The sequence below is a fragment of the Bos mutus genome, chromosome 1, assembly GCF_027580195.1.
Source record: "Bos mutus isolate GX-2022 chromosome 1, NWIPB_WYAK_1.1, whole genome shotgun sequence".
Classification (NCBI taxonomy): Eukaryota; Metazoa; Chordata; class Mammalia; order Artiodactyla; family Bovidae; genus Bos; species Bos mutus.
The window spans coordinates 32,831,449-32,856,766 of record NC_091617.1 but is presented as its reverse complement, the minus strand read 5'-3'; the positions used below and the strand labels follow the sequence as shown (position 1 = coordinate 32,856,766).

General features: G+C 36.4%; 1 protein-coding gene across 2 annotated transcripts in view; it reads right to left on the bottom strand.

The window, feature by feature from the left end:
• Positions 1–25,318, bottom strand: part of CADM2 (cell adhesion molecule 2) — a 1,271,679-nt gene that overhangs the window by 180,195 nt on the left and 1,066,166 nt on the right. For both annotated transcript variants that reach the window (XM_070367837.1, XM_070367845.1), the window contains exons 3-4: positions 11,393–11,545; positions 8,903–9,040 (exon numbers count right to left, since the gene is read on the bottom strand). In XM_070367837.1, coding sequence (XP_070223938.1) covers positions 8,903–9,040; positions 11,393–11,545 — 291 coding nt within the window. The remainder of the gene's footprint in view (positions 1–8,902; positions 9,041–11,392; positions 11,546–25,318) is intronic.

The following is a 25,318-nucleotide window of genomic DNA, read 5'->3' as shown; positions in this document are numbered from 1 at the left end:
TCACATATGGATGTGAGAGTTGGACTATAAAGAAAGCTGAGAACCAAAGAATTGATGTTTTTGAATTGTGGTGTTGGAGTAGACAATGAGAGTCCCATGAACAGCAGGGAGATCAAACCAATCAATCCTAAAGGAAATCAACCTTGCATATTCATTGGAAGGCCTGATGCTGAAGCTGAAGTTCCAATACTTTGGCCACCTGATGCAAAGAGCTGACTCTCTGGGAAAGGCCCTGATGCTGGGAAAGATTGAAGGCAGGAGGAGAAGGGGACAACAGAAGATAAGATGGTTGGATGGCATCACAGACTTGATGGACATGAGTTTGAGCAAGCTCTGGGAGTTGGTGATGGACAGGGACCTCGCCTGGCATGCTGCAGTCCATGGGGTCGCAAAGAGCTGGACACAACTGAGCAACTGAAAGGAACTGAACTGAATGGTGTACACCATAAATTTAAATGACAACACTTTTAGTTAATCCATATCCGGCATGATAGAGGAGTTTTAAACTCGGGACACAGGTATCTCCCTTTTATTTTCTTTTGTGTTTAGCTCCAGGGAATTCACAATCTCTGTATAATATGTTAATATTTCACTCATTTAAATTAAGGTTTTGTGCAACTGACATTAAATGAAGCATTAGGCCAAAACTAGTTTTACAATACCAGAGTATTTAAATTAAATATGCTAAGTCACTTCAGTCGTGTCCGACTCTGTGCGACCCCATAGACGGCAGCCCACCAGGCTTGTCCGTCCCTGGGATTCTCCAGCCAAGAACACTGGAGTGGGTTGCCATTTCCTTCTCCAATTCATGAAAGTGAAAAGTGAAAGTGAAGTCGCTCAGTGATGTCTGACTGTAGCGACCCCATGGACTGCAGCCTGCCAGGCTCCTCCATCCATGGGATTTTCCAGGCAAGAGTACTGGAGTAAATTAAATATATAGCCTACCATTTCTCAAAGTAGACTCCACAGAGTTCAAAGCAAGAAACACAAATTTTAAAAATCATCCAGCCAAAGAATATTGCTAAGATGTTGGCTAATGGAACTTTTACAGTTATTCTCGGGAATGTTGAAGCACTAAAGTAAATTTTTGATTTAGTTTTAGAGAATCTCCTTCTAAGAATAGATCCATAAAGAACACAGAATATCAAATCATTTTCTAAATTTATGGATTAGGTCTCCTCTCTTTCTTTCTTTAACTATCGATTAATGTTTGGCCAGCCGGTTTCTAATCTTATGCATTCTTAAACTATAGTGAGCCTAAGGATCAATAGAAGTGAAGTGAAGTGAAGTGAAAGTCATTCAGTCATGCCCGACTCTTTGCGACCCCATGGATAGTCCATGGAATTCTCCAGGCTGGAATACTGGAGTGGATAGCCTTTCTCTTCTCCAGGGGATCTTCCCAACTCAGGGGATTGAACCCAGGTTTCCCTCATTGCAGGCGGATTCTTTACCAACTGAGCCAGAGGTACTTCATAACTATTAGCACTTCTGGGCTTGACAACAGGAATTCTGATTTTAAAGGTCTTCATTGAGACCAAGAACCTGCATTTTTCTAACTGTACCTCAGGTGATTCTAATTCTAAGTTGTTTTGAGGCTACCTTTTGAAAAACACAGCTTTCAGAAATTCACTCACGTTTCCAAATGCTGAAAAATTATTTACTTAGTAGTTTATAGTACAATTACACTATATGTAGCCAACTTGAAAATGAGCTGTGACATTATTTGTGATTAACATTTAAAGTGTACATCAAAATTCCTGTTCACACAGGGAAACACAGCTGAAATCAGCTTAAACTTGGTGGTCCAACATTTGAAACAAATGTTTAATAAGTAAAATAACACTTACAGAATGCAGGCAATACTATCAGGAACTGACAAGCTTCATTGACTCCTCACAAAGTTAAACTTTGATGGATATGCAGGTTACAGCATAGCAGTATTCTCAGCGTCAGAATGACCTGAGCGGGTTTTTGTTGGGAATGTGCTGCACAGGCAAAGGGTGATTATTTAAAAAGGCTAAAGCTAAAAATGTCCTGTATTAGGAGATGGTAGACCTTTGTATTGTAAAAATTCCCTTCTTAATAATAAATTACCTAACTCCAAAAGCCTAGGAATGGCATTGAAACATGTAAAATATCATGTATGAAACGAGATGCCAGTCCAGGTTCGATGCACGATACTGGATGCTTGGGGCTAGTGCACTGGGACGACCCAGAGGGATGGTATGGGGAGGGAGGAGGGAGGAGGCTTCAGGATGGGGAACACATGTATACCTGTGGTGGATTCATTTTGATATTTGGCAAAACTAATACAATTATGTAAAGTTTAAAAATTAAATAAAATTAAAAAAATAAGCTTAAGCTTTAGATTTTATATAGTTATTTCAACCTCAAATTATAAACATATTATCATTTATTTCTGAAGTAATTTCTCCTAATGCCTTATTTCCACATGTTCACTAACAAAGTCACTCAGGCACCCAAATTTTGTTGTCTCTGATCCTTGCTTCATCTCCCAGATTCATTCACCAAGTTCACCTGAAATTTGTCTTCTCTCTTAAATCCATCCATTTAAAAAAATTCCATGTCATCCATTATTTCAGGGCCATATTTGTTCATACTTGAAATGTCTCTTAAATATTCTAGCCTTCCACTTTCTTCCCAGACTCAAGTACTGGGTCTTAGAATCAGAATACTCAAGCTCAGTCTTTGTCAAATATATGACTATGAGAAATCATTCTGCCTTTCTAGATAGATATCAGCTTCCTGTTATTGATGCATAATAAATTATGACGAGTTTAGTGTCATAAAACAATATTATTATCTCACAATATTTATGGATGATGAGTCCAGATAGAACTTAATGTGATCCTCTTCCCAGTGTCACCAGGTTGAAATCATGGTTTTGGCTGAGGCTGTGATTCCCATCTAAGTTTCAAATCCTCTACAAACTTACTGATTGTTGGCAAATTTACTTCCTTGATGCTGTATGTCCAAGGTCTCCATTTTCTTACCATCTGTCATTCAGGAACAATTTTCAGCTCCCAGAGGTCACCCACAGTTCTTTGTCACATGGCCCCTACAGTCAGTTCACACGTAACTATTTGAGGTCTTCTAGGCCGGGAGGAGAATGTCTGATTCTTCATCCTTTTATAAAGGCCTTACCTCATTATGTTGGGCTTCCCTTGATAATCTCCCTTTGATGAACTCAAAAAGGACCCATAATTATATCTGTAAAATCCCTTTTGCCATGTAAGGTGACATGATCAAGGCAGTGATATCACATGTATTCACAAGTTCTTTCTATACTCCGGGGGAAAAGATTATACAAAAATGTGGGTCACTGAGGGTTCTCATAGAATTCTGTCTAACACATTCATGAAAAAGCTAGTTGGCTGGAAAAGAAAATCTTAAGATTTTATGATGACAACTGCTCAAATTACAATTTACTAAACTTATACATGGAATGGAAAGTTTATATAAATTCTCAGGATGCTGACAGATTTAGGAAAGCAATACACATTTTTCCCCCTATACTAAATGGCAGATATTCAGATTTCAAAACTGCACAGAAGATTAAAAGCTACAGTGAAACTCCCTGCAGTTTTGCATACAGAGCTGCCCAGAGGCACCAAAGGATTTCTGAGTCAGACTTATGGGGAGGAAAAACAGTTAGAAGAAAATTATGCTTGTTCATTCCACTGTTCAAAGCATATGGCAGAAAATGTCTCATCACTGCCTACAGAATCAACTTCAAACTCCTTAATCTGGAATAAAATATCCATGATTTAACTGTTCCCTATCTTCCCATTTACCTCTCATGTCTGTACCACACAGAAAATTTCAGTTCCTTCAAACAATCAAATTCTTTTTACTCTCCATAAAGACACAGTTCCTTTCTTTAGAATGCTATACCACCTACTTTTACCCACAAACCGTATGGTGAATTCCATTCATCCCTTAAGATTCACTTATTTATTTAACAAACATTTACTGAGTACCAATATGCATCAATAAACACTTGTCTTTACCTCTACCACAAAGTAGGGCTTGATTCTGCTTCTTGTTTTGTATAAAAACTAGCCAGTTCATAATTTTATTACTATACTTGTTAGATTTTATGTTCACATGTCCATCCTCCCGAAATGAATACCTTAAAGGAGTAATTCTGTTTTGGTTATATTTCTAGGACTAATTCAGGGATTGTTACAGCTCATCAATCATGGTTTGCTCAGGTAGTAATAAGAATGATAGCAATAATATCTAAACTATATGCAGTGATTCCTTATACTATGAAAATACTTTATACATATCATTGTTCTTCAGTCATTAAGTCATGTCTAACTTTCTGTGACCCCCTGGACTGCAGCATGCCAGATCTCTCTGTGCCTTCACTATCTCCCAGAGTTTTCTTAGACTCATGCCCATTGAGTTGGTGATGCCATCCAACCTTCTTATCCTCTATTTCCCCCTTGTTCTCCTGCCCTTAGTCTTTCCCAACATCAGGGTCTTTTCCAATGAGTTGGCCCTTTGCATCAGATGGCCAAAGTATTAGAGCTTCAGCTTCAACATTAGTCCTTCCAATGAATATTCAGAGTTAATTTCCTTTAGTACTGCCTGGTTTGATCTCCTTGCTGTCCTCCCTTGGAGAGGGAGCGTCCCTTCTCTCAAGAGTCTTCTCCAGCAGCGTAGTTTGAAAGCATCAATTCTTTGGCACTCAGCCTCCTTTACGGTCCAATTTGCAAATCCATACATGACTACTGGAAAAACCATAGCTTTGACTATATGGAGCTTTGTTGGCAAAGTGATGTCTTTGGTTTTTAATACAATGTCAAGTTTTGTCATACAAGTTGGTTTGTATAGAATCCCTACAATAGCACTTTGAGGCAAGTTTTATAATCCTCATGTACTGGCTGAGAAACTAAAGTTCAAAGACAGAGGCAAGACTTCTATATGTTACTGATACTTCTCAACATTATGTTCTTTATAGCAATGTGGCCCCAAAACAGGAGCGTCATCACCACTCACAAATTCAACACATTGCTTAACATATACATTCTTGGGTTCCAACCTAGACCTACTCAATCAGAAAAACTGGGGTCAGACCCCTGTAACCTGAGATTTAACAGGCCCTGGAGGTAATGATGGTACCTGCTAAAGTTTGAGGACCACGGCTCTATAATCTAATATGGAAATACCCTGGCCAAGAAAATGTGATCAGCTAAGAGTGTGAAACAACTTTCCTCTAGAAACTTGGTAATTGAATTCATATGATAGAGACTAATGGCAAAACAATGTATAGAAAAATGACTCCTCTTGAAATCAGAAGTCACTTTTAATGCTCACAACTCTATTAAATAGAATTTGAAATTTAACACAGTGTCAATATGTTGAACTGGTCAATGTTTAGTTAAAACATGGAAAATAATCCTTTCCCCCAACAATATAGCTACTTTGAGATTTATTGTACATGATATTACATATTCCTGTTTATAGGAAAATATTCCTCATATCTGGTTTTATCATACCAAAGGCATCTTAAACATCTCCAGGTCAAAGTTCTTGTTTTCTTTAGTTGGATATTTACTCATGTGCCATAATTCTATTTGGGAGATATTTTAACAATTTCTTATTGGATTGAATTTAGCTAGGTTTGATTCGGAGAAGGCAATGGCACCCCTCTCCAGTACTCCTGCCTGGAAAATCCCATGGACGGAGGAGCCTGGTAGGCTGCAGTCCATGGGGTCGCTAAGAGTTGGACACGACTGAGCGACTTCACTTTCACTTTTCACTTTCATGCATTGGAGAAGCAAATGGCAACCCACTCCAGTGTTCTTGCCTGGAGAATCCCAGGGACAGGGGAGGCTGGTGTGCTGCCGTCTATGGGGTCGCACAGAGTCGGACACGACTGAAGTGACTTAGCAGCAGCAGCAGCAGGTTTGATTAGCCTCTCTATTCCCATTCTTTACATTAGGGAGTATCTTTATAAAATGTCTCAAGTGATATTGTAGTAAAAATTGCTGTATGGTAATAGGAAGTCAAATTCTGATTTCTGAAAAGACAAGAATGCAAGATAAGGATGGAACACTCCTTTTAGGGAGACACGTCTGCTGACGGATTTTAGAGTATATTTTCATTTCCCAGGTAGACAGCGAGCAATAGTAATGAATGTGCATTCTGTATCAAGTACTGCATACAGCATAATTTGCATGTACTCCTATTAAAACAGCTTAGAGGACTCAGGAAGTTCACTGTATCATTGTGTAGACAAACTAAGCATGCAAAAGCAGAGTCATAAACAAATAAAAAGCTATATAAACAAATGCAAGTATAGGAACAACAAATGCTCTATTAATGGCCATGCACTGGTGAGAATAGGAAAAAGAAAGCTTCAGTACTTCTGAACCAAGCTTAGAGCCATATGCTGATTCTGTTATACTGTCTTGTCTTGATTTTCATTCTAGTCTTGATTCAGATGATTTTGGACTATGGTGCTTATAAGATCAAAATTTCATGTTTTTATATATAAACAAAAGTCCTCTCTCTACTTAGTCTATGAGCAAATCCAGTATTCAGAGCAGATGCCAAATTTGTCAAAAATTAAGATATTTTATAAAAATATTTTTATGAAAATACCATGCATTTCTCATAAGGCTACAATGTTAAAAGCAATCAATCAATATTAATGATTAGTATGTTAGTCTCTGATTTCCCTGAGGATATATTTATCTAAAACACAAATAAAATGGTAAGAAATTAGGAGAAGCTGACTAATTCACTAACTAATTTAATGTCAGAATTCAGAAAAGGATGCGTGTTGGTAATAATTTAACTAAAGGAAAGTATTTAAGAAGAACATTCTAGCATAAACTGAGTCTATCACATAGAAAAATATCTGATTTGTAAGAATTCACTGCCTGGAGCTTTCTTATAGGCCAAAGAAATCGGATTTTAAACGTATCCTCCAGGTTAGGGTTTTCAGTAAGAAATGCTTATGCAGAAAAAGTGGCTGGATTACAGCCTTTAGAAAAGCTTTAATCAAGACCAGACATTTAACACACATACCTAAACAAATAAACCCTAAGGGTAGAATTAGAATGAATGGTACTGAGCCCTGGCAGACTATAAGAGCAAGTTTAATTTAGCAAAGTGATGTATCTGACTTGTGAATTGGGTGCTTGTATTTCTCTAAATTTAGTCCAATAAAATGTATTTACTAAAATTTTTAAAGCCAAGACAGTGATTATGGATAAATTAGAGATAGCTCCTTGTTTGGGGAAAATATATATACAGAGAGAAAGAGTAACTAAAATAGAAAAGAGGCAAGAATTATGGAAAAACCTGACTAAGCTTTTAGGCCAACCTAATACTATAGACAATTCTATCTGTTAGACCTCCCTGTCCAAGTAATATACATGAATTGCAAGTTAAAATAATCAGAATGGTTTGTATAAACCTATCTCCTAGAAGGAACTGTGGTGTTGGAGAAGACTTTTGAGAGTCTCTTGGACTATAAGGGGATCAAACCAATCCATTCTAAAGGAAATCAGTCCTGAATATTCATTGAAAGGACTGATGCTGAAGCTGAAGCTCCAATATTTTGGCCACCTGATGCGAAGAACTGACTCACTGGAAAAGACCCTGATACTGGGAAAGATTGAAGGCAGGAGGAGAAGGGGACTACAGAGCATAAGCTGGTTAGATGACATCACTGATACAATGGACATGAGTTTGGGAGTTGGTTGACAGGGAAGTCTGGTGTGCTACAATCCATGGAGTCACAAAGATTCCCTCACGACTGAGGCTGAACTGAACTGAGAAGGTTACCCTGAGAATAATACATTTTGCTATATAAATAGGAAACATTTTCAACAAGCATAATAGATGATTTTATTACAGTGAAAGCCACTCAGTCATGTCCAACTGTTTGTGACCCCGTGGACTATACAGTTCATGGAATTCTCAAGCGAGAATTTTGGAGAGGGTAGCCTTTCCCTTTCCCAGGGGATCTTCCCAACCCAGGGATCAAACCCAGGTCTCCTGCATTGCAGGTGGATTCTTTACCAACTGAGCTATCAGGGAAGCCCAGATGACTTTTATACTTGGATTTAAAAAGAAGCTCCATGAGTTGGTGGTGGACAGGGAAGCCTGGCATCCATAGGGTAACAGAGTCAGAAACGACCGAGTGACTGAACTGAACTGATACTTGGGTTTTAACAGACATATGATTTCAGGTCCAAGATATCTGCATGTGGGGTAAAAAAGAAAAATTACTACTAACCTTAATAGCCATCTTCTCTATAAACTTATTCCACCTTAAAAGAGTGTGTGTATGTGTGTGCGTGTGTAATTTAAGGGTATGAAGGAGCAGAACTATGGTTAATATTTACATTTCTATGCATTTTTACTGAGACAAGTACATTTTTTGCCCTCTGTGAGAACTACTGAAAAACAAATTTATTAATGTTTAGCTAGTTTTATCCTCAGAAATTTGTATTTTCAGAACCAATAAGTTGAAGAAATAATTCATGGAATTTCTCTGTCTATAATCTAAATACTATAGATGAGTTGTAAAATGGCCACATCTAACAAATACTTAGCCCTTACTGTTGTCAAGCACAAACCTATGTGGCTTTTGTATATTAACTCATTTCTTTCTCCAACTTTCCCACTAGATATATATCATTTTAAAACTGTTTTACCCAAGAGGAAAATGGATCACACAGAAATGGTATCCACATACCTTGTAAAATTACCCAGTGTAAGGTAAATCTGGTTCAAATTACACTTAATCAGAAACTGACTACGTTTGAAAAAGGAAATGTAAAACTCTGTGGATCTAACACTTCATGCTAGTTTCAACACATTAATATGGACTAGGAGACTTTCCCCCAATCCTTACCTTTAATCTCTTTGTCATTTTTGAACCATCTTATATCAGCTGCAGGTTTACTACCAGATGTTTTACAAGTCAGCTGCATCAAGTCTCCTTCCATAACTGGGGATGAAAATCCACTAATTTGAGGTTTCTCAGGAACACCTGAAATTTAGGCAAATGGATGAAATGAACATTAATCTCCAATGTTGATTTGTTCTCATGACTATTACTTTTGCAAACAAGGTAAACTGGGTGTTCAACAATAATTTCAGTCAAGAGAAATAAAATAAAACATAATAAAAAACTGCTATATAATAAGTTACTTAAATATACACACACACACACACACACACACACACACATACTGGAGAAAGAAATTTCAACCCACTCCAATACTGTTACCTGGAGAATCCCATGAAGGAGGAGCCTGGTAGGCTACAGTCCATAGAAGAGTCAGACACGACTTAGTGACTCAACAACAACAAGAACATATATACATACATACATACTATGTGTGTGTCTGTATAAATATGCATATGTGTGTATATTATCCAGAAAGCATTTAAAATGCACTTAATTCCAAGTAGTTTTTTTTTTAAATTAAAATTTACCAGCAAAAATACTCATTGTAAATCTTAAAAACAAATATTCAATGTATCCTAAGATTTACCACTGTGTGTATTTAAGAAGGGAGATTTCTTGCATCAGGAAAAAAAAAAAAAGAAAATCTGCAAACCGTATTTCTTCATTCTTTAGGAAACTGTGATTTAACCAAAATAGCACCTTTCATTCCTGATTTCATAATTCTTAGAGCTTAAAAGATATTGTTTGCCTCTGTGTACATTTTTCTAGAAAATACACTTTGGAATAAGGGATTCATCAATAATTGCAACTACACTTATATTTCTGATTCTTCTGAGGGAAAGAATGTCTCTTGATATCATTTGTATTAGAAATACAGTTATAGTTTTGTGGAACATGATATGTATTATTTTTAATGCTAGTTAATGCTAGCCACTTATTACCTTTTCTAGTCCAAATCATCCAGTAAATAAACAGATGGCTAATATGCAGAGATAGACATGGATGACTTAAATAATAGAACATTATACATTTTGGAGATAATAATATTCTGCTGTCATGATAAAGATTTATTAAAATTTCTTCTAAAAGTGTTCAATAATAAAAGCAGGCTGAAAGCTTCTTTATTGTACTACTTAATTCAGTTTGAAAAGAATAAAATGTAGGAATGTTGGAAGTCACCATAAAAAGAAATGCAAACTAAAAGAAAAACAAGAACAATCAAGATAAATGACAAATCGACCTATTTCATTAGTTGGCTAGCTTTATTTATTTATTTATTTATTTTTTCTGTTCACCTTCATACTGCTTAAAAAAAAATTATGTTACATCACCATTTAATAAACTTAAAGTAGGCAATTGCCTATTTCTTGGGGTCTCAAGTTGGCTCTCTACAGAACAATGCATTAACCTTAAGCATCTGCTATCCTGAAATACTCCATTTAGTGGGTATATTTTGTCCTTATGGCAAACTTGTGAAGATTTTTATACAGTCATCCCAGTGGTACTTGCAAAGAAGCATATTTCATATCCTATGCATAAAACAAATTCACTAGCTGGATTAACTTTCATATTCCCAACAACAACAAAAAAACCCCAGCATGCATTAGTTACTTTAAATACAGTGTTATGCCTTTATCTGTCAAAAAAAGGATGGCAAGCTGAGCAAAAAAAAAAAAAAAAATCAATCTTTAAATTCATCTAACTTGTTCAGTACACAGGTGTGTTTCAAAGAACTGCAGCAATTTTAGCTGATTGGGCCACTGACGTCTGTGGAATCGCAGAGCTCTGAGCTATAACTTTATTTCCCCAGAAACGCTATGAATATATTGCTTTCTGATGTCACCATAACCTTTAGACAAATGGCCCAATACTTAGAGAATAAAAACACAGAAGTTGCAAACCGCGTACACAAGCAACTTAATTTCATTTCATTTAGCAATCCGGAAAAGTACAAAGTTAAAAAGCAAGAATTCAAGTAGAAATGTCAGGGTCATTTAAATGCACTTAGATACACAAAGGGTCATATTTGGAAGTCAAAAAATATTAGGAGGAGCCCATCAGGTGACTGATGATAAGATGGAGGGGTACACAAAGACACATTGATTTCATTATGCTCATTATTCTATCTCTTTATAAAAGGATCACCATACATACACTAAAGAGCTGATTTGACACAAAGGAACTTAGCTGAAAAATCAAAAAACCTCTTATCTATCCCTGGCTAAGAAACAAAATGGCTGCGTGCTTTTAGGAAGTCATACAGACCTTTACACCTCTTTGTACCTATTTGCAAAATGGGGGAAATGACTGTGATTTTTTAAAAAGCCTTTTGATAATCGTCAAAGTGTAGATTTGTTATTGAATCATGTTGCTATATCTGTACACATCTTTCTGGCTTGTGATCACATAGTGTTAGTCCCTTGCACTTACCCAGGACAGTGAGATAGGCCTTGGACGTTTTGACAGGCATTGTAAATAAAGAACAGGTGTACTGTCCTTCATCAGACAGAGAGACATCACTGACGCTGATACTCAGTTCATGCCAGGAAGCCCGAACCAGCTCGATTCTATTGTCTCTTAAGGCTGGAAAAAAAGAAAATATTGAAAATGTGAATTACAACAGTAGACAAAGTCAGTACTGTAAGACCACGTATTTTTAGCACAACATAACAAACATGGACTATACAGTACATGGGATTCGCCAGGCCAGAATCCTGGAGAGGATAGCCTTTCCCTTCTCCAGGGGATCTTCCCAACCCAGGGCTTGAACCCAGGTCCCCCACACTGCACGCAGATTCCTTACCAGCTGATCCACAAGGGAAGCCCAAGAATATACTGGAGTGGGTAGCCTATCCCTTCTCCAGCGGATCTTCCTTACCCAGCAATCAAACTGGGGTCTCCTGCATTGCAGGCAGATTCTTTACCAACTGAGCTATCAGGGAAGACTTCCTGGCCATGAGTATGTCGAAATATTGTTTCCTGAAACATTTCAAACTAATGTTTATATATATTGAATTTTTAATCAGATTTTTTAAATCAAAGTAGAATTGTGTTCCTTAATGTTCTCAGAAAAAACTTTTTAATTAAGTGATTGGATCTAGTATATATGATGCTTTGGATGAGGTAGATATTGATGGTGATAAAAATGGCTTTCCTTCACAAAGTCTTTCATGAGTTGCCAGTACTAAGAAAAACTATAAACAAAATCATTAACTTCTATGCACAGACAAAATTGGGAAAACTATGACTGCTCATTTCCTTCTAGGAAACCAACAATGAACCTGAGCATATTGAAAGTTTCTCTGCAGCAGAGACACCTGTCAAACTATTTTTTTAATCCAGAGCTTACTTTCAGCTGAAAAGGACCCAGGGGGTTGTTGTTGTTGTTTCATTGTTAAGTTGTGTCTGACTTTTTGTGACCCATGGACTGAAACCCATCAGACTCCTACATCCCTGGGATTTTCCAGGCAAGAATACTGGAGTAAGTTGCCATTCCCCTCTCCAGGGGATCTTCCCAAGCCAGGGATCAAACATGGGTCTCCCACATTGCAGGCAGACTCTTTACTGTCTGAGCCACCAGGGTTTAAAATATTCTTTGGTTCAAATCACCTTTTCTTATACAGAACACTTGTTTTCACAGAAGATCTCTTAGCAACTTGCGGATTTATGCTCCTTTTAAATCATTCTAGGAAAATCATTAAAAAGTTTAAATTTTATTATATTCTCCACTAAGTACAGCTATAAAATCAGTAACTAAGCAAGAGGTGACTAAGGGAATAATTTGAAAAGTAGGAAGAGGAAACAGGACTGGTTAGGAATACTAGGACCCAGTTCAGTTCAGTTCAGTTGCTCAGTCATGTTCGACTCTTTGAGACCCCATGAACTGCAGCACGCCAGGCCTCCCTGTCCATCGCCAACTCCCAGAGTCTACCCAAACTCATGTCCATTGAGACAGTGATGCCATCCAATCATCTCATCCTCTGTCCTCCCCTTCTCTTCTTGCCCTCAATCTTTCCCAGCATCATGTGGGTCTTTTCAAATGAGTCATCTTTTTGCATCATGTGGCCAAAGTTTTGGAGTTTCAGCTTCAACATTAGTCCTTCCAGTGAACACCCAGGACTAATCTCCTTTAGGATGGACTGGTTGGGTCTCCTTGCAGTCCAAGGGACTCTAAAGAGTCTTCTCCAAACCACAGTTCAAAAGCATCAATTCTTCAGGGCTCAGCTTTCTTTATAGTCCAACTCTTACATCCATATGGGAAAATCATAGCCTTGACTAGATGGACATTTGTCGGAAAAGTAATCTCTGCTTTTTAATATGCTGTCTAGCTTGGTCATAACTTTCCTTCCAAGGAGTAAGGTACTTTTAATTTCATGTCTGCAATCACCATTTGCAGTGATTCTGGAGCCCAGAAAAATAAAGTCAGCCACTGTTTCCCTATCTATTTACCATGGAATGATGGGACCGGATGCCATGATCTTAATTTTCTGAATGTTGAGCTTTAAGCCAACTTTTTCCCCTCTCCTCCTTCACTTTCATCAAGAGGTACTTTAGTTCTTCTTTGCTTTCTGCCATAAGGGTGGTGTCATCTGCATATCTGAGGTTACTGATATTTCTCCCGGCAATCTGGATTCCAGCTTGTTCTTCTTCCAGCCCAGCATTTCTCATGATGTACTCTGTATATAGGTTAAATAAGCAGAGTAACAATATATAGCCTTGATGTACTTGTTTTCCTATTTGGAACCAGTCTGTTGTCCCATGTCCAGTTCTAACTGTTGCTTCCTGACCTGCATACAGGTTTCTCAAAAGGCAGGTCAGGTGGTCTGGTATTCCCATCTCTTTCAGAATTTCCCACAGTTTATTGTGATCCACACAGTCAAAGGCTTTGGCAAAGTCAGTAAAGCAGAAATAAATGTTTTTCTGGAACTCTCTTGCTTTTTCAATGATTCAGCAGCTGTTGCCAATTTGATCTCTGGTTCCTCTGCCTTTTCTAAAAGCTGCTTGAACATCTGGAAGTTCACAGTTCACATATTGCTCAAGCCTGGCTTGGAGAATTTTGAGCATTACTTTACTAGCATGTGAGATCAGTGCAATTGTGCAGTAGTTTGAGCATTCTTTGGCATTGCCTTTCTTTGGGATTGTAATGAAAACTGATCTTTTCCAGTCCTGTGGCCACTGCTAAGTTTTCCAAATTTGCTGACATATTGAGTGCAGCACTTTCACAACATCATATTTCAGGATTTGAAATAGTTCAACTAGAATTCTATCACCTCCACAGCTTTGCTCATAGTGTTGCTTCCTAAGGCCCACTTGACTTCACATTCCAGGATGTCTGGCTCTAGGTCAGTGATTACACCATTGTAATTATCTAGGTGGTGAAGATCTTTTTTTGTACAGTTCTGTGTATTCTTGTCACCTCTTCTTAACGTCTTCTGCTTCTGTTAGGTCCATAAAATTTCTGTCCTTTATTGAGCCCATCTTTGCATGAAATGTTCCCTTGGTATCTCTAATTTTCTTAACAATATCTCTAGTCTTTCCCATTCTATTGTTTTCCTCTTTTTATTTGCATTGATCGCTGAGGAAGGTTTTCTTATCTATCCTTTCTATTCTTTGGAACTCTGCATTCTAATGGGTATATCTTTCCTTTTTGCCTTTGCTTTTCACTTCCCTTCTTTTCACAGCTATTTGTAAGGCTTCCTCAGAGTGCCATTTTGCTTTTTTGCATTTCTTTTTCTTGGGGGTGGTCTTGATCCCTGTTTCCTGTACAATGTCACGAACCTCCATCCAATCGTTCATCAGGCACTGTGTCTATCAGATCTAGTCTCTTAAATCTATTTCTCACTTCCACTGTATAATCATAAGGGATTTGATTTAGGTCATAACTGAATGGTCTAGTGGTTACCTCACTTTCTTCAATTTAAGTCTGAATTTGACAATAAGGAGTTCATGATCTGTGCCACATTCAGCTCCTGGTCTTTTTTTGCTGACTGTATAGAGCTTTTACATCTTCTGCTGCAAAGAATATAATCAGTCTGATTTCAGTGTTGACCATCTGGTGATGTCCATGTGTAGAGTCCTCTCTTATGTTGTTGGAAGAGGGTTCTCTTGGCAAAACTATTAGCCTTTGCCCTGCTTCATTCCATATTCCAAGGCCAAATTTGCCTGTTACTCCAGATGTTTCTTGACTTCCTACTTTTGCATTCCAGTCCCCTATAATATATATAACTAGGACCCAAGGAACAATACATACAGGGCCTCTTCAACCAACTGTAAAAGGCAATTGAGACTCGGCTTCTCCTAATGGAAATCTAGCAACAAAAGGTGGCCTAGGTGGACTCGCTTTTATCGCAGATCAAACTCCCCAAGAACTTTGGGAGAGATGAGGCCACCTCCAAGGGGAATCAAGCAGAAGTACTGCTCCCATGGAAAGCAATCTCTTTCTCCCTTGGCTGGCCATCAGGGAAACCCTTACCTTTCCTATTGAGAGACAGCAGTCAGTTGGACATCACAGGCAGTGGATAATTCTATAACAATTCTAAAGCAATTACCCACCCCTTGAAGTGATCTTTGATAAGACTGGTACAACTACCAGGGAAAACAACTCCCAGGTCAGCTCAAACTGACCAAATAGCACCACAAAATCTCTGAAAACTAAATTGTCAGTGGTACCATAACCCACAAATGTAAGCTAGGATCTGTGTGATGAATCTATACAGAACAGAAGATGTAAATAGTATCCAGATTCTCCTAACATAATAGCCAACTGTCCAGGAGCTGATTAAAAAAAAAAAAAAAAAAAATTACCAGTCACACCAAATACTAGGAAAATCAAATCTTTAATGAGAACAAATAAGCAACAGATGCTAACACTGAGTTGAAATGGATGTTAAAATTATCTGACAAAAAGAATTTAAAGAAGTCATAGTAAATTTATTCTAACAGGCAATTGCTAATTACCTTGTAATAACACAAAATAGAAAATCTCAGCAAAGTAAAGAAGTATTTTAAAAAGAGCTAAAAGGAAATTATAGAAGTCAAAAATACAATGATCAATATAAAAACTCACTGGCTTGGATTAATAGTACAATTGTGACAACAGAGAATATAATCAGTGAACTTAAGGACAGAGAAATATCATTCACCTGATCCAAACAAGAGAGAGAAAACTGATTGGAAAACAAACAAAAAAACCCCCAAATCTTAGAAACCTGAGGGAAAAATGACACAGTATCCAACAGTGTTACCATATGAGTTGCAAAAGATGAGAAACAGTGGGGCTGCAATAATTTAAGAAATAATGGTCAAAAACTTCACAACTTAGGCAAAGGAAAAAAAAAATCAAAAGGAAGAGTAAATTCAAATAAGATAAACCAAAAGTCCATATCAAGATATAGCTAAATTAAAATTCTGAAATCCAAAGAAAATGAATAAAACCTTAAGAGTAGACACAGAGAAAGACATATTACCTATAAGAACCAACACAAATGACATTATGTTACTATTTGTCACTTGAAATTATAGAGGTCGGAGGCAGTGGCACATTTTTCAAGTGCTGAAAGAAAATATCGATAGTAAATTCTTATCCAGTGAAACCACCATTCAGGAACCAGGGGGGAAATAAAAGTATTTTTGGAAGAAGGAAAACTAAAAAACATGTTCCTCTAGCAGATCTGTCTTAAAGAATAGTTAAAGTTCTTCAAACAGAAAAGATAAAAATTTGAAGCATTAAGAAGGAAGAAAGAACGAGTGACAGAAAAAAAAAAAAAAAGGGAAATACAATGTACACTACTCTTCTGTGTTTCCCTAACTATATGATAGGTAAGCAAAAATTATACCATCAACTGATGCAGTGTTCAACATGCAAAGATGGATTAGTCAAAACAAATAAAAAATGGTAAGGCAAAGGGATCTAAAGAAGTAATTTTTTCATACTTTATTAGAAGTGGTAAAACTGGTAGACTGTGATAAGTCATATGTGTATAGGATTTCAATACCTGGAGCAACTACTAAGAAAATAGACAAAGTGATATATTCAAAAACTATATAAATAAAGATTAAGTCTATTTATATAGTGTCTTGAAATAACTAAAATTATAGAGCTGGAGAAAAGATTAATTCTTACCAAGGGTTAAGGTTAGTAAGAGGTGGAGGAAAGTGGAAGGGACATGAATGTGGTTATAAAACCAGAGCACAGGGGATCATTGTGGTGATAGAACTGTTTTGCATCTTGACCTGGTGATGCATACATTAACCAACATATGTAATAAAACTGAATAATATATATGCATATATAAGCTATATAACTACATAGTACTATCAAAGTCAAGCTGATATATTACATATGTTAAGTCACTTCAGTCATGTCCAACTCTGTGCGACCCCACAGACGGCAGCCCACCAGGCTCCCCTATCCCTGGGATTCTCCAGGCAAGAACACTGGAGTGGGTTGCCATTTCCTTCTCCAATGCAGGAAAGTGAAAGTGAAGTCACTCAGTCGTATCCGACTCTTAGCAACCCCATGGACTGCAGCCTACCAGGCTCCTCCATCCATGGAATTTTCCAGGCAAGAATACTAGAGTGGGCTGCCATTTCCTTCTCCAATATTATTACATATACATGTAGTATAATTACATATACAACCTGATACATACAGATACTAAATGTTCATATTTAAATTATTTGTGTGGAGTAAGGCTAAAAGCACAGGTTTTGGTATCAAAAGATCTGCTTTAGGCAGTTATATAAGGTTAGGTTTCCTGTGGATAATAATTCCTGATTCATTTCTATCTTTGGATTATGATGAGAACTTTAATATCATGTTACATACAAAGTACTTTAAAACAAATCTGCATGATATACTAAAATATTTTGTATTTGGAATCCTGATGAGAAACCAAATATTTTGTCTGAAATGTCTCAACTGGTTGAGATGACCAAATCCTATGTTTTGAGTTGCTTTATAGTTGCTATCAGTCTTGACTAAAATTTAGGCTCTGAAAAGTAGAATACCTATATTGTAACACCTATATTGTAAATACCTATATTGTAAATACCTATATTGTAAGCTTTTTGGGTTACTGTATGAATTTATGTGATTCACTTGTTGTGCACCTCAGTTTGCTGAGTGTTAAGTGGAGATAATAATAATCAAGTGAAAAATATAAGGGATATGTCTTAGAGAAATGAATATATGAATATATATTCAAAATCTGAAAACATATTCTCAAAGAGGAAGAAAGTGACACAATTAGTAAAGATATTTTATTATCATGTAAATATCCTTGATAATTGATTTGTCAAAAACACAAAGAGCTTCCTGAGATTTTCATTGGACTGCACATTTTAAACAAATCCTACATCCACAGCGTTTATCTTTTCAATTTTGTAAATAGGATGCCATCTGCAGTTCACTTTATCACAGCACTTTAAGTATGAAAGAATAAAGGGAAACCTTCTAAAGTCCAAAGAGGGATGTCATATAACTCAAAGGATTCCCTGTGAGAAGGATCCTTGTCTTGCTCATCTCAGCACTCTGCACCATTACTATCTGCGCGGGAGGTTTTCAGTGAATGAGTATTGAATTGAAGTTGAGAGCCAAACTGTCTGTTTATGATAACAGCAGACTGAAAAAAGAAATGAATTAAGAAGTCCTTTTCGATAAATCTCCATGGGATCCATTAAGGGAGAAAAGCCCCAAAAAAGAAGAAAAAGGATGTCATGTTTAGACACTGTTTAGCATAAAAGATCTAGAATCATGCTTCACATTTTTTTTTAACAAAGTGTCATTCATTGAACAATTATTTGAAGTACTAAATGAGTGATCCATGAAGTTATTGTCATGTTACCTTATGGTTTCCAAATGCACACAAAAGGTAGTAAATACCTAGAAATAATCCCCACTTTCTCCACAGTAAATTCCACACATTGATACTGAACCTGAATAAAGAACTGTAATATAATATTGTTGGTTGAAGTGAATTAAATCTTAAAAAAAATAGAAGTTTGGGAACAGAGAATGTTCATGGTTATCCAAATATCTTTTTTAAACAATAAAAGCTCAAATATTTCATTGAAAAAATAGTTAAACATTACCTTAGGAACAATTAAGAGAACAAATGAGTGTGTAGAATAAAAGAAAGGTAGTTGCTCACACACCATAGAGATTAAAATGAGCCAATGAGCCAAGCAGCTACTTTGAGGTCACACCTCATAAGTCATTAGGTGCCTGCCACCCAATGGTGAGTTGACTTAAGAGTTCAAAACCCTGACCTCTGGAGAATTTTATTTTAGCTGCAAATAAGAAGCAGTAACCAATGAGTAAGAATCATTAAATAGGACTTAATGCAGGATAAAAATTATTTTCCCAATATACCATTGGTTCTAAATGGTTCATCAGTCATACATGCATATTTGAGATTCATACTAAGTAAAATAAAAATTCCTAAGATGATCACATGAAGAATTTTAGACAAATTTTATACTGATTTCTGACAAAGGTTACTGGCATAGCTAATAAATTGTTTATTAATTCGTTTTAAACCAAATCAACATAATAACACTAGTACTATTGAATTTGTCTGACATTATTCATTTAAGAACCAAATAGAAATTCATGTATACTTGTATCAATAGTGTTCCTTCCTTTAGTGTGATATTTATAAAGGTGATGTTTATAAAGATGGTCACATAACTTCTTGCCAGGTGGTCACATTTTGAAATATCTTTAAATTGATTCCCAGTGAGTAATAATTTATATCAAACTTTAGGATGCTTACATAATGATAAAAAGCATATTTTACTATATAATCACTTTTAAGAGACTATTAAAATGCAGCAAATAATGCCTTCATTGTGTTTGCATTTTTCCTAATTCATCCGTCTAACCTAAAACTTTACCAGATCAGGATTATCTCTTTATATTTATTTTCATAAATATTTATATTTATATTATCTACAGTTTTTTATACATAGCATGGTATATATAGATGCCCATTAAGTTTTATTGATTAAATTAAATATGTGGGTCATCAGTCTTTTTGTATGTAATAATGTCCTATAATTATACATATTAACATCATTTTAGAAAATTCCAAGTATTAAGTATTATATATTGAATGATTTTTATTATTATAATTCACTATATCTTATAGAAAAAGTACTAACAGAAAAAGTCTACATCAAAATGATGTTTATTAATCTCATAAAAATCCAGGAGAGTTCCCCAGCATAGGTATTAAAGAGCACACATACTTGTCCATATATTTAGAGAAACAAAGCATAAAATGTCTCACTCTATGTGTCTTTTATGCTACCAAATTTGATTCAACTGACAAGTTTTTGTTGAGAATCCATGATATGCCAGACACCATGCTAGATGTGGTAGGGAAATAGGAGTTTAAAAACAGTATATTTTCCAACCACCTCCTGTCCAGCTGGGAGACACATGGTCCCACATGAAGACACTTCAAGTGTCAACTTGGTTACTTAAATTCTCAATGTCCAGCATATATTTCCAAGAGCATACCACCCTACACTAGGCTTTACTCAAAGCAATCACTGCATAGACTTAGAACAATTTTTAAACATGTTACTTTCCAATCAGTAATTTTCATTTTGTAGAGTAAGTTTAACATCACTGGTGTGATGAGATTTCAAGAACCATTGATAATGTCATTCTTCATTCTTGTTCTCAGCTCAAGTCCTCACCATCCAGGTGCCCCCATTTGATTCTTATAGGGAGTTTAGATATGTCAGTGCAAGCCAAGTTCTGCCTAGGGAAAGAAATATTAAGAATGCTGTGTATAGTCTTTGATTCAATACCAAGCTTCACTGTTGTGTGCTAACTAATAAGACAGTCCTTCTCATGATTCTGATTTTGTTGTGTTAAGGTTGTCTGGACCAGCACTCACCTTTGTGTCCCAACTTCTGCAACAGGCCTGTTCTCTCTGCACATTATCCACTTAGACCTGTGCTAACTGCCTACACTGGCTTTGACCCTACTGATTTCTCTAGAACTGATCACTAGCTAAATTGGCTTGGGCAATCTGCCAACCCTGTTTTTTTCAGATGAAATATCTACTGTCTCCAAGGGTAAGAATTGGATGAGTAATTAAGGCTTCAGTGACCAAGCCTTAATACCAAGGCTTTTGGTATACCAGAAGGTTTTTTTGTTTGTTTGTTTTTTAATATTAAATCTGTATCTTAATAAATCAGAAAAGAAAAATAAGTCAAATAAGCTCTAATAAAGTTTTAAATGGGTCATATATTCAAGGCTTAACTCTTGTCAGACCTCAAAATTAGTGTATTGACATGTATGATGTCAAAATATGCCTCTAGAAATTATAAACAGGAAAGACAAAGAAGGAAATTGAGGTATCTTACTCTTATTATGTAGTTTTCTTTTTTTGGTTAATAGCCACAATGTTTTATTTCTTAATAGCATAAGCATATACTGATTACATTCAGTATATGTTATTTGTAATTGTACTATGGACTGCCAGAAATAAAGGAGTTAAACGTACAGATGAAATAAATCACAAGCTAGTGAATCCTTTTCTGCTTTGTTCTTTTACAGTCATACAACATAAAACAATCTAAATCAATCTCCTGGAAAATTGGTAAAAACAGCCATTGCTCTAGAGCTGATATTTGGTATACCAAGTTTCAGCTGGGACTAGATTTTTACTGAAACCATAGTAAATGGAGTTTTAGAAAAGAAATGTGAACAGAATCCAAGCAATAAATCTGGAAACTGTGTCACTATTTGAAAGATGTTTTCCAAGTGGTAGAATTTCAGTTTTTAAACCACAGCTTTACTTACTTCAAATGTATAAAAACAAATATTCATTGCTCTCTTCTCTATATTTGTAATCTGTTATGATGAAACATTAAAAAAGCAAAAATATTGCCATACCTAACAAAAATGTACCCCAAATTAATAAACTTGGGTATGGAAAATGTATTAACATGTTTGAGAAATGAATATAGAGTCCATGGCATTTCTACTTTCCATTTCCTTGTCTTTGTAAAGCTTTCCCCTTTTCCTCAGTGTCCTCCTCATGACATATCCTGAGGGAAACCTTTCTATTCTTTCACTCTATTAAATTCCTAAAGCCCTTAACAAGAGACTGCATCCTTAATACATCTGTGTGTGTGTGTGCACTCAGTCGTATCCAACTCTTTGTGACCCCATGGATTGCAGCCTGCCAGGCTACTCTATTCATGGGATTTTCCAGGCAAGAATACTGGAGTATTTCCTACTCCAGGGGATCTGCTATACTCCTATATCCCTACCCAGTTTTCTCTTTTGTAAGATGACTTTAAAACTGTTTGCCATGTAACTTAAGGCCCTAAATATCAGAAACATGTTTAATTTTCTAGCCCATTTCCCCATCCCTCCTTAAAATGCCTAACAATTTAGAAACACATAAGATTTTGTTCAAATATGGTGAGTAATACATTCCTCTTTACCTAAAGGCATATATTCCTTCTGCAAGTCTCCAGATCAGACTTTTCACTCAAGCTATCTAACATATTGCTTTCTTGATAAAATTTTTCATGCTGTCCACCTCCAGACACATTCACCCCTTCCTTCATTCACAAGGGATGAATGTGCATGAAGCTTAATAATAATTTGTTGAGCTAATGAGAGAGCAGAATATGGATGTGAGAGTTGGACCTTAAAGAAGGCTGAGCACTGAAGAATTGATGCTTTTGAACAGTGGTGCAGGAGAAGACTCTTGAGAGTCCCTTGGACTGCAAGGAGATCAAACCAGTCAACCTTAAAGGAAATCAATCCTGAATACTCACTGGAAGGACTGATGATGAAGCTGAAGATGCAATACTTTGGCCACCTGATATGGAGTCGACTCATTAGAAAAGACTCTGATGCTGGGAAAGATTGAAGACAAGAGGAGAAGGGGATGACAGAAAAAGAGACAGTATGGCTTCATCGACTCAATGGACATGAGTTTGTGCAAGCTGTGGGAGATAGTGAAGGTGTGCTGCAGTCCATAAGGTTGAAAAGAGTTGGACACGACTGTGAACAAAATGAAAGAGTAAAAATGAACATTATATGGTCCATTATTTATATGCTGATGTATACCATTTCAGGAGAAGGCAATGGCACCCCACTCCAGTACTCTTGCCTGGAAAATCCCATGGATGGAGGAGCCTGGAAGGTTCCAGTCCATGGGGTCATGAAGAGTCAGAGAGGACTGAGCGACTTCACTTTCACTTTTCACTTTCCTGCATTGGAGAAGGAAATGGCAACCCACTCCAGTGTTCTTGCCTGGAGAATCCCAGGGATGGGGGAGCCTAATGGCTGCCGTCTATGGGGTCACACAGAGTCGGACCCGACTGAAGTGACTTAGCAGCAGCAGTATACCATTTCAGATTATTGTTGAACTTCATGTACATTCCTCATATGTACCCTTTGGGCTTCCCTGATGGCTCATTAGTAAAGAATCCGCCTGTCAATGCAGGAGACATGGGTTTGATTCCCAGGTCAGAAGATCCCCTGGAGAAGGAAACAACAATCCCCTGCAGTATTCTTGCCTGAAAAATTTCATAGATAGAGGAAACTTGCTGGCTACAGTCAATGGGGCTGCAAAGAGTTGGACACAATTGAGCACAGCCCAGTGCATAGACATGATATATTTTCATTTTGCAAAATTTGACTTAAAAGGAGTTTGAGCTTTTGATTTTTAGTTTTTAAATCTTTAGATTAGTTTTATCATTTTGTATTGTCAAAATATCATTAATAGGGATCAAAATTTAAAAAATAAAATGATATTTTACAATTCAAACAAAACTCATTTTTCTAAGACCACATCCTAAATATATAACTTGACTTAAGTAACTGAAATTTAAAATGATCTAAGACAGTTGCATTGTCATGCTAAACTCTATAGTGGCCTATGCCTGTAAATCTTCTAAACCTATGGATTCAGACACTGAAAACTTACTCGATGTCTTTAAGATTGTAAGTAGGCTGGTCTTGAGCTTCCCTTGTGGCTCAGCTGGTAAAAGAATCTGCCTGCAATACAAGAGACCTGGGTTCGATCTCCAGGTTGGGAAGATCCCCTGGAGAAGGGAAAGGCTATCCACTCCAATATTCTGGCCTGGAGAATTCCATGAACTGTATAGTCCATGGGGTCACAAAGAGTTGGACACGACTGAGCAACTTTCACTTTCACTAGGTTTGTCTTATTCCTACTTTCACAATGTCATATGGCAAGAAGAACTTTGTAAAACCAAAGCAAATACACTTTTGTCTCCTTTTATATCTCTAGATAACCATCTAGCTATCATTATTCCCACTAATTTTACAGTATGGATTAAATGTTGCATTTCAGTTGCTTACCACATAGGAAATTTCTTTAACATGTAACAATAAAGGACTAGTCAAGACCATTGGTGGATTACGATGTACACTCCACAAGCATCAGTAACATATGCTAACATTGCCATCTTGAGAATGTGAATATCTTCTGAGTGGAAGTGAGCCTGGGGAAGCATGTGTACAAAATTTTAATGGCAGAGGCCTGGGAGCACACATAACACACACACACACCATTCCATGTGCAAGCCTACAGCCATACTTCGAGGGAGACTGGTATATGCAGTCTGGCTGTATGTATAGGAAGGAGAGATACTAGTGAGCAGTTGATACTTTCTGCCTTGATACTGCAGGCTTATGTGTACCACTACATCTATATATGTTAGTGCATCTATATAAAAATCTTGATAAAATTGATAAAAAAGTGTATCCAGGAGTGATAGAAAGTAATAGATAATATATTTCCTCTAAAATAGTTATAATTTCAGTGTGTTTGGTACAAAAATTCTACCTAGTTACTAAATTATTAAAAATAATTATGAATTTATTTTTCATGAACATCTTCTCAATGCTACCTTAGTTAGATTCAGCAAGGGAGAAATAGCAATAGAAGTAACACTATAGTCATTTTCTGTTAACTCTCAAAGTGATAAGCATATTCCTGGTTTTAGAAAATGGAAGGTGAATTATTGTGTATTATTTACTAAATTATGTTTTTAGAATAAAAACTATCCAGCATGGTTTATATAAATTATACATGTATATTAATTAGGCACATATATGTATACATATATATTTGGCAATTAAAGTATTCAATGTTTATTTCATTTCTGACATCAATTCAAAATAAAATTCTATATATCTTCTTAAATGAACTAATAATACACCTCCACTTCAATTTTAAAAGAAAAACTCTACAAATGCTCTATACAATGATGGAATCATCTAAAATGTGAACACTTTACTTGAAAATTCCAAATAAACTTTCACTAAGATAACTTCTGGAAAAGAAAATA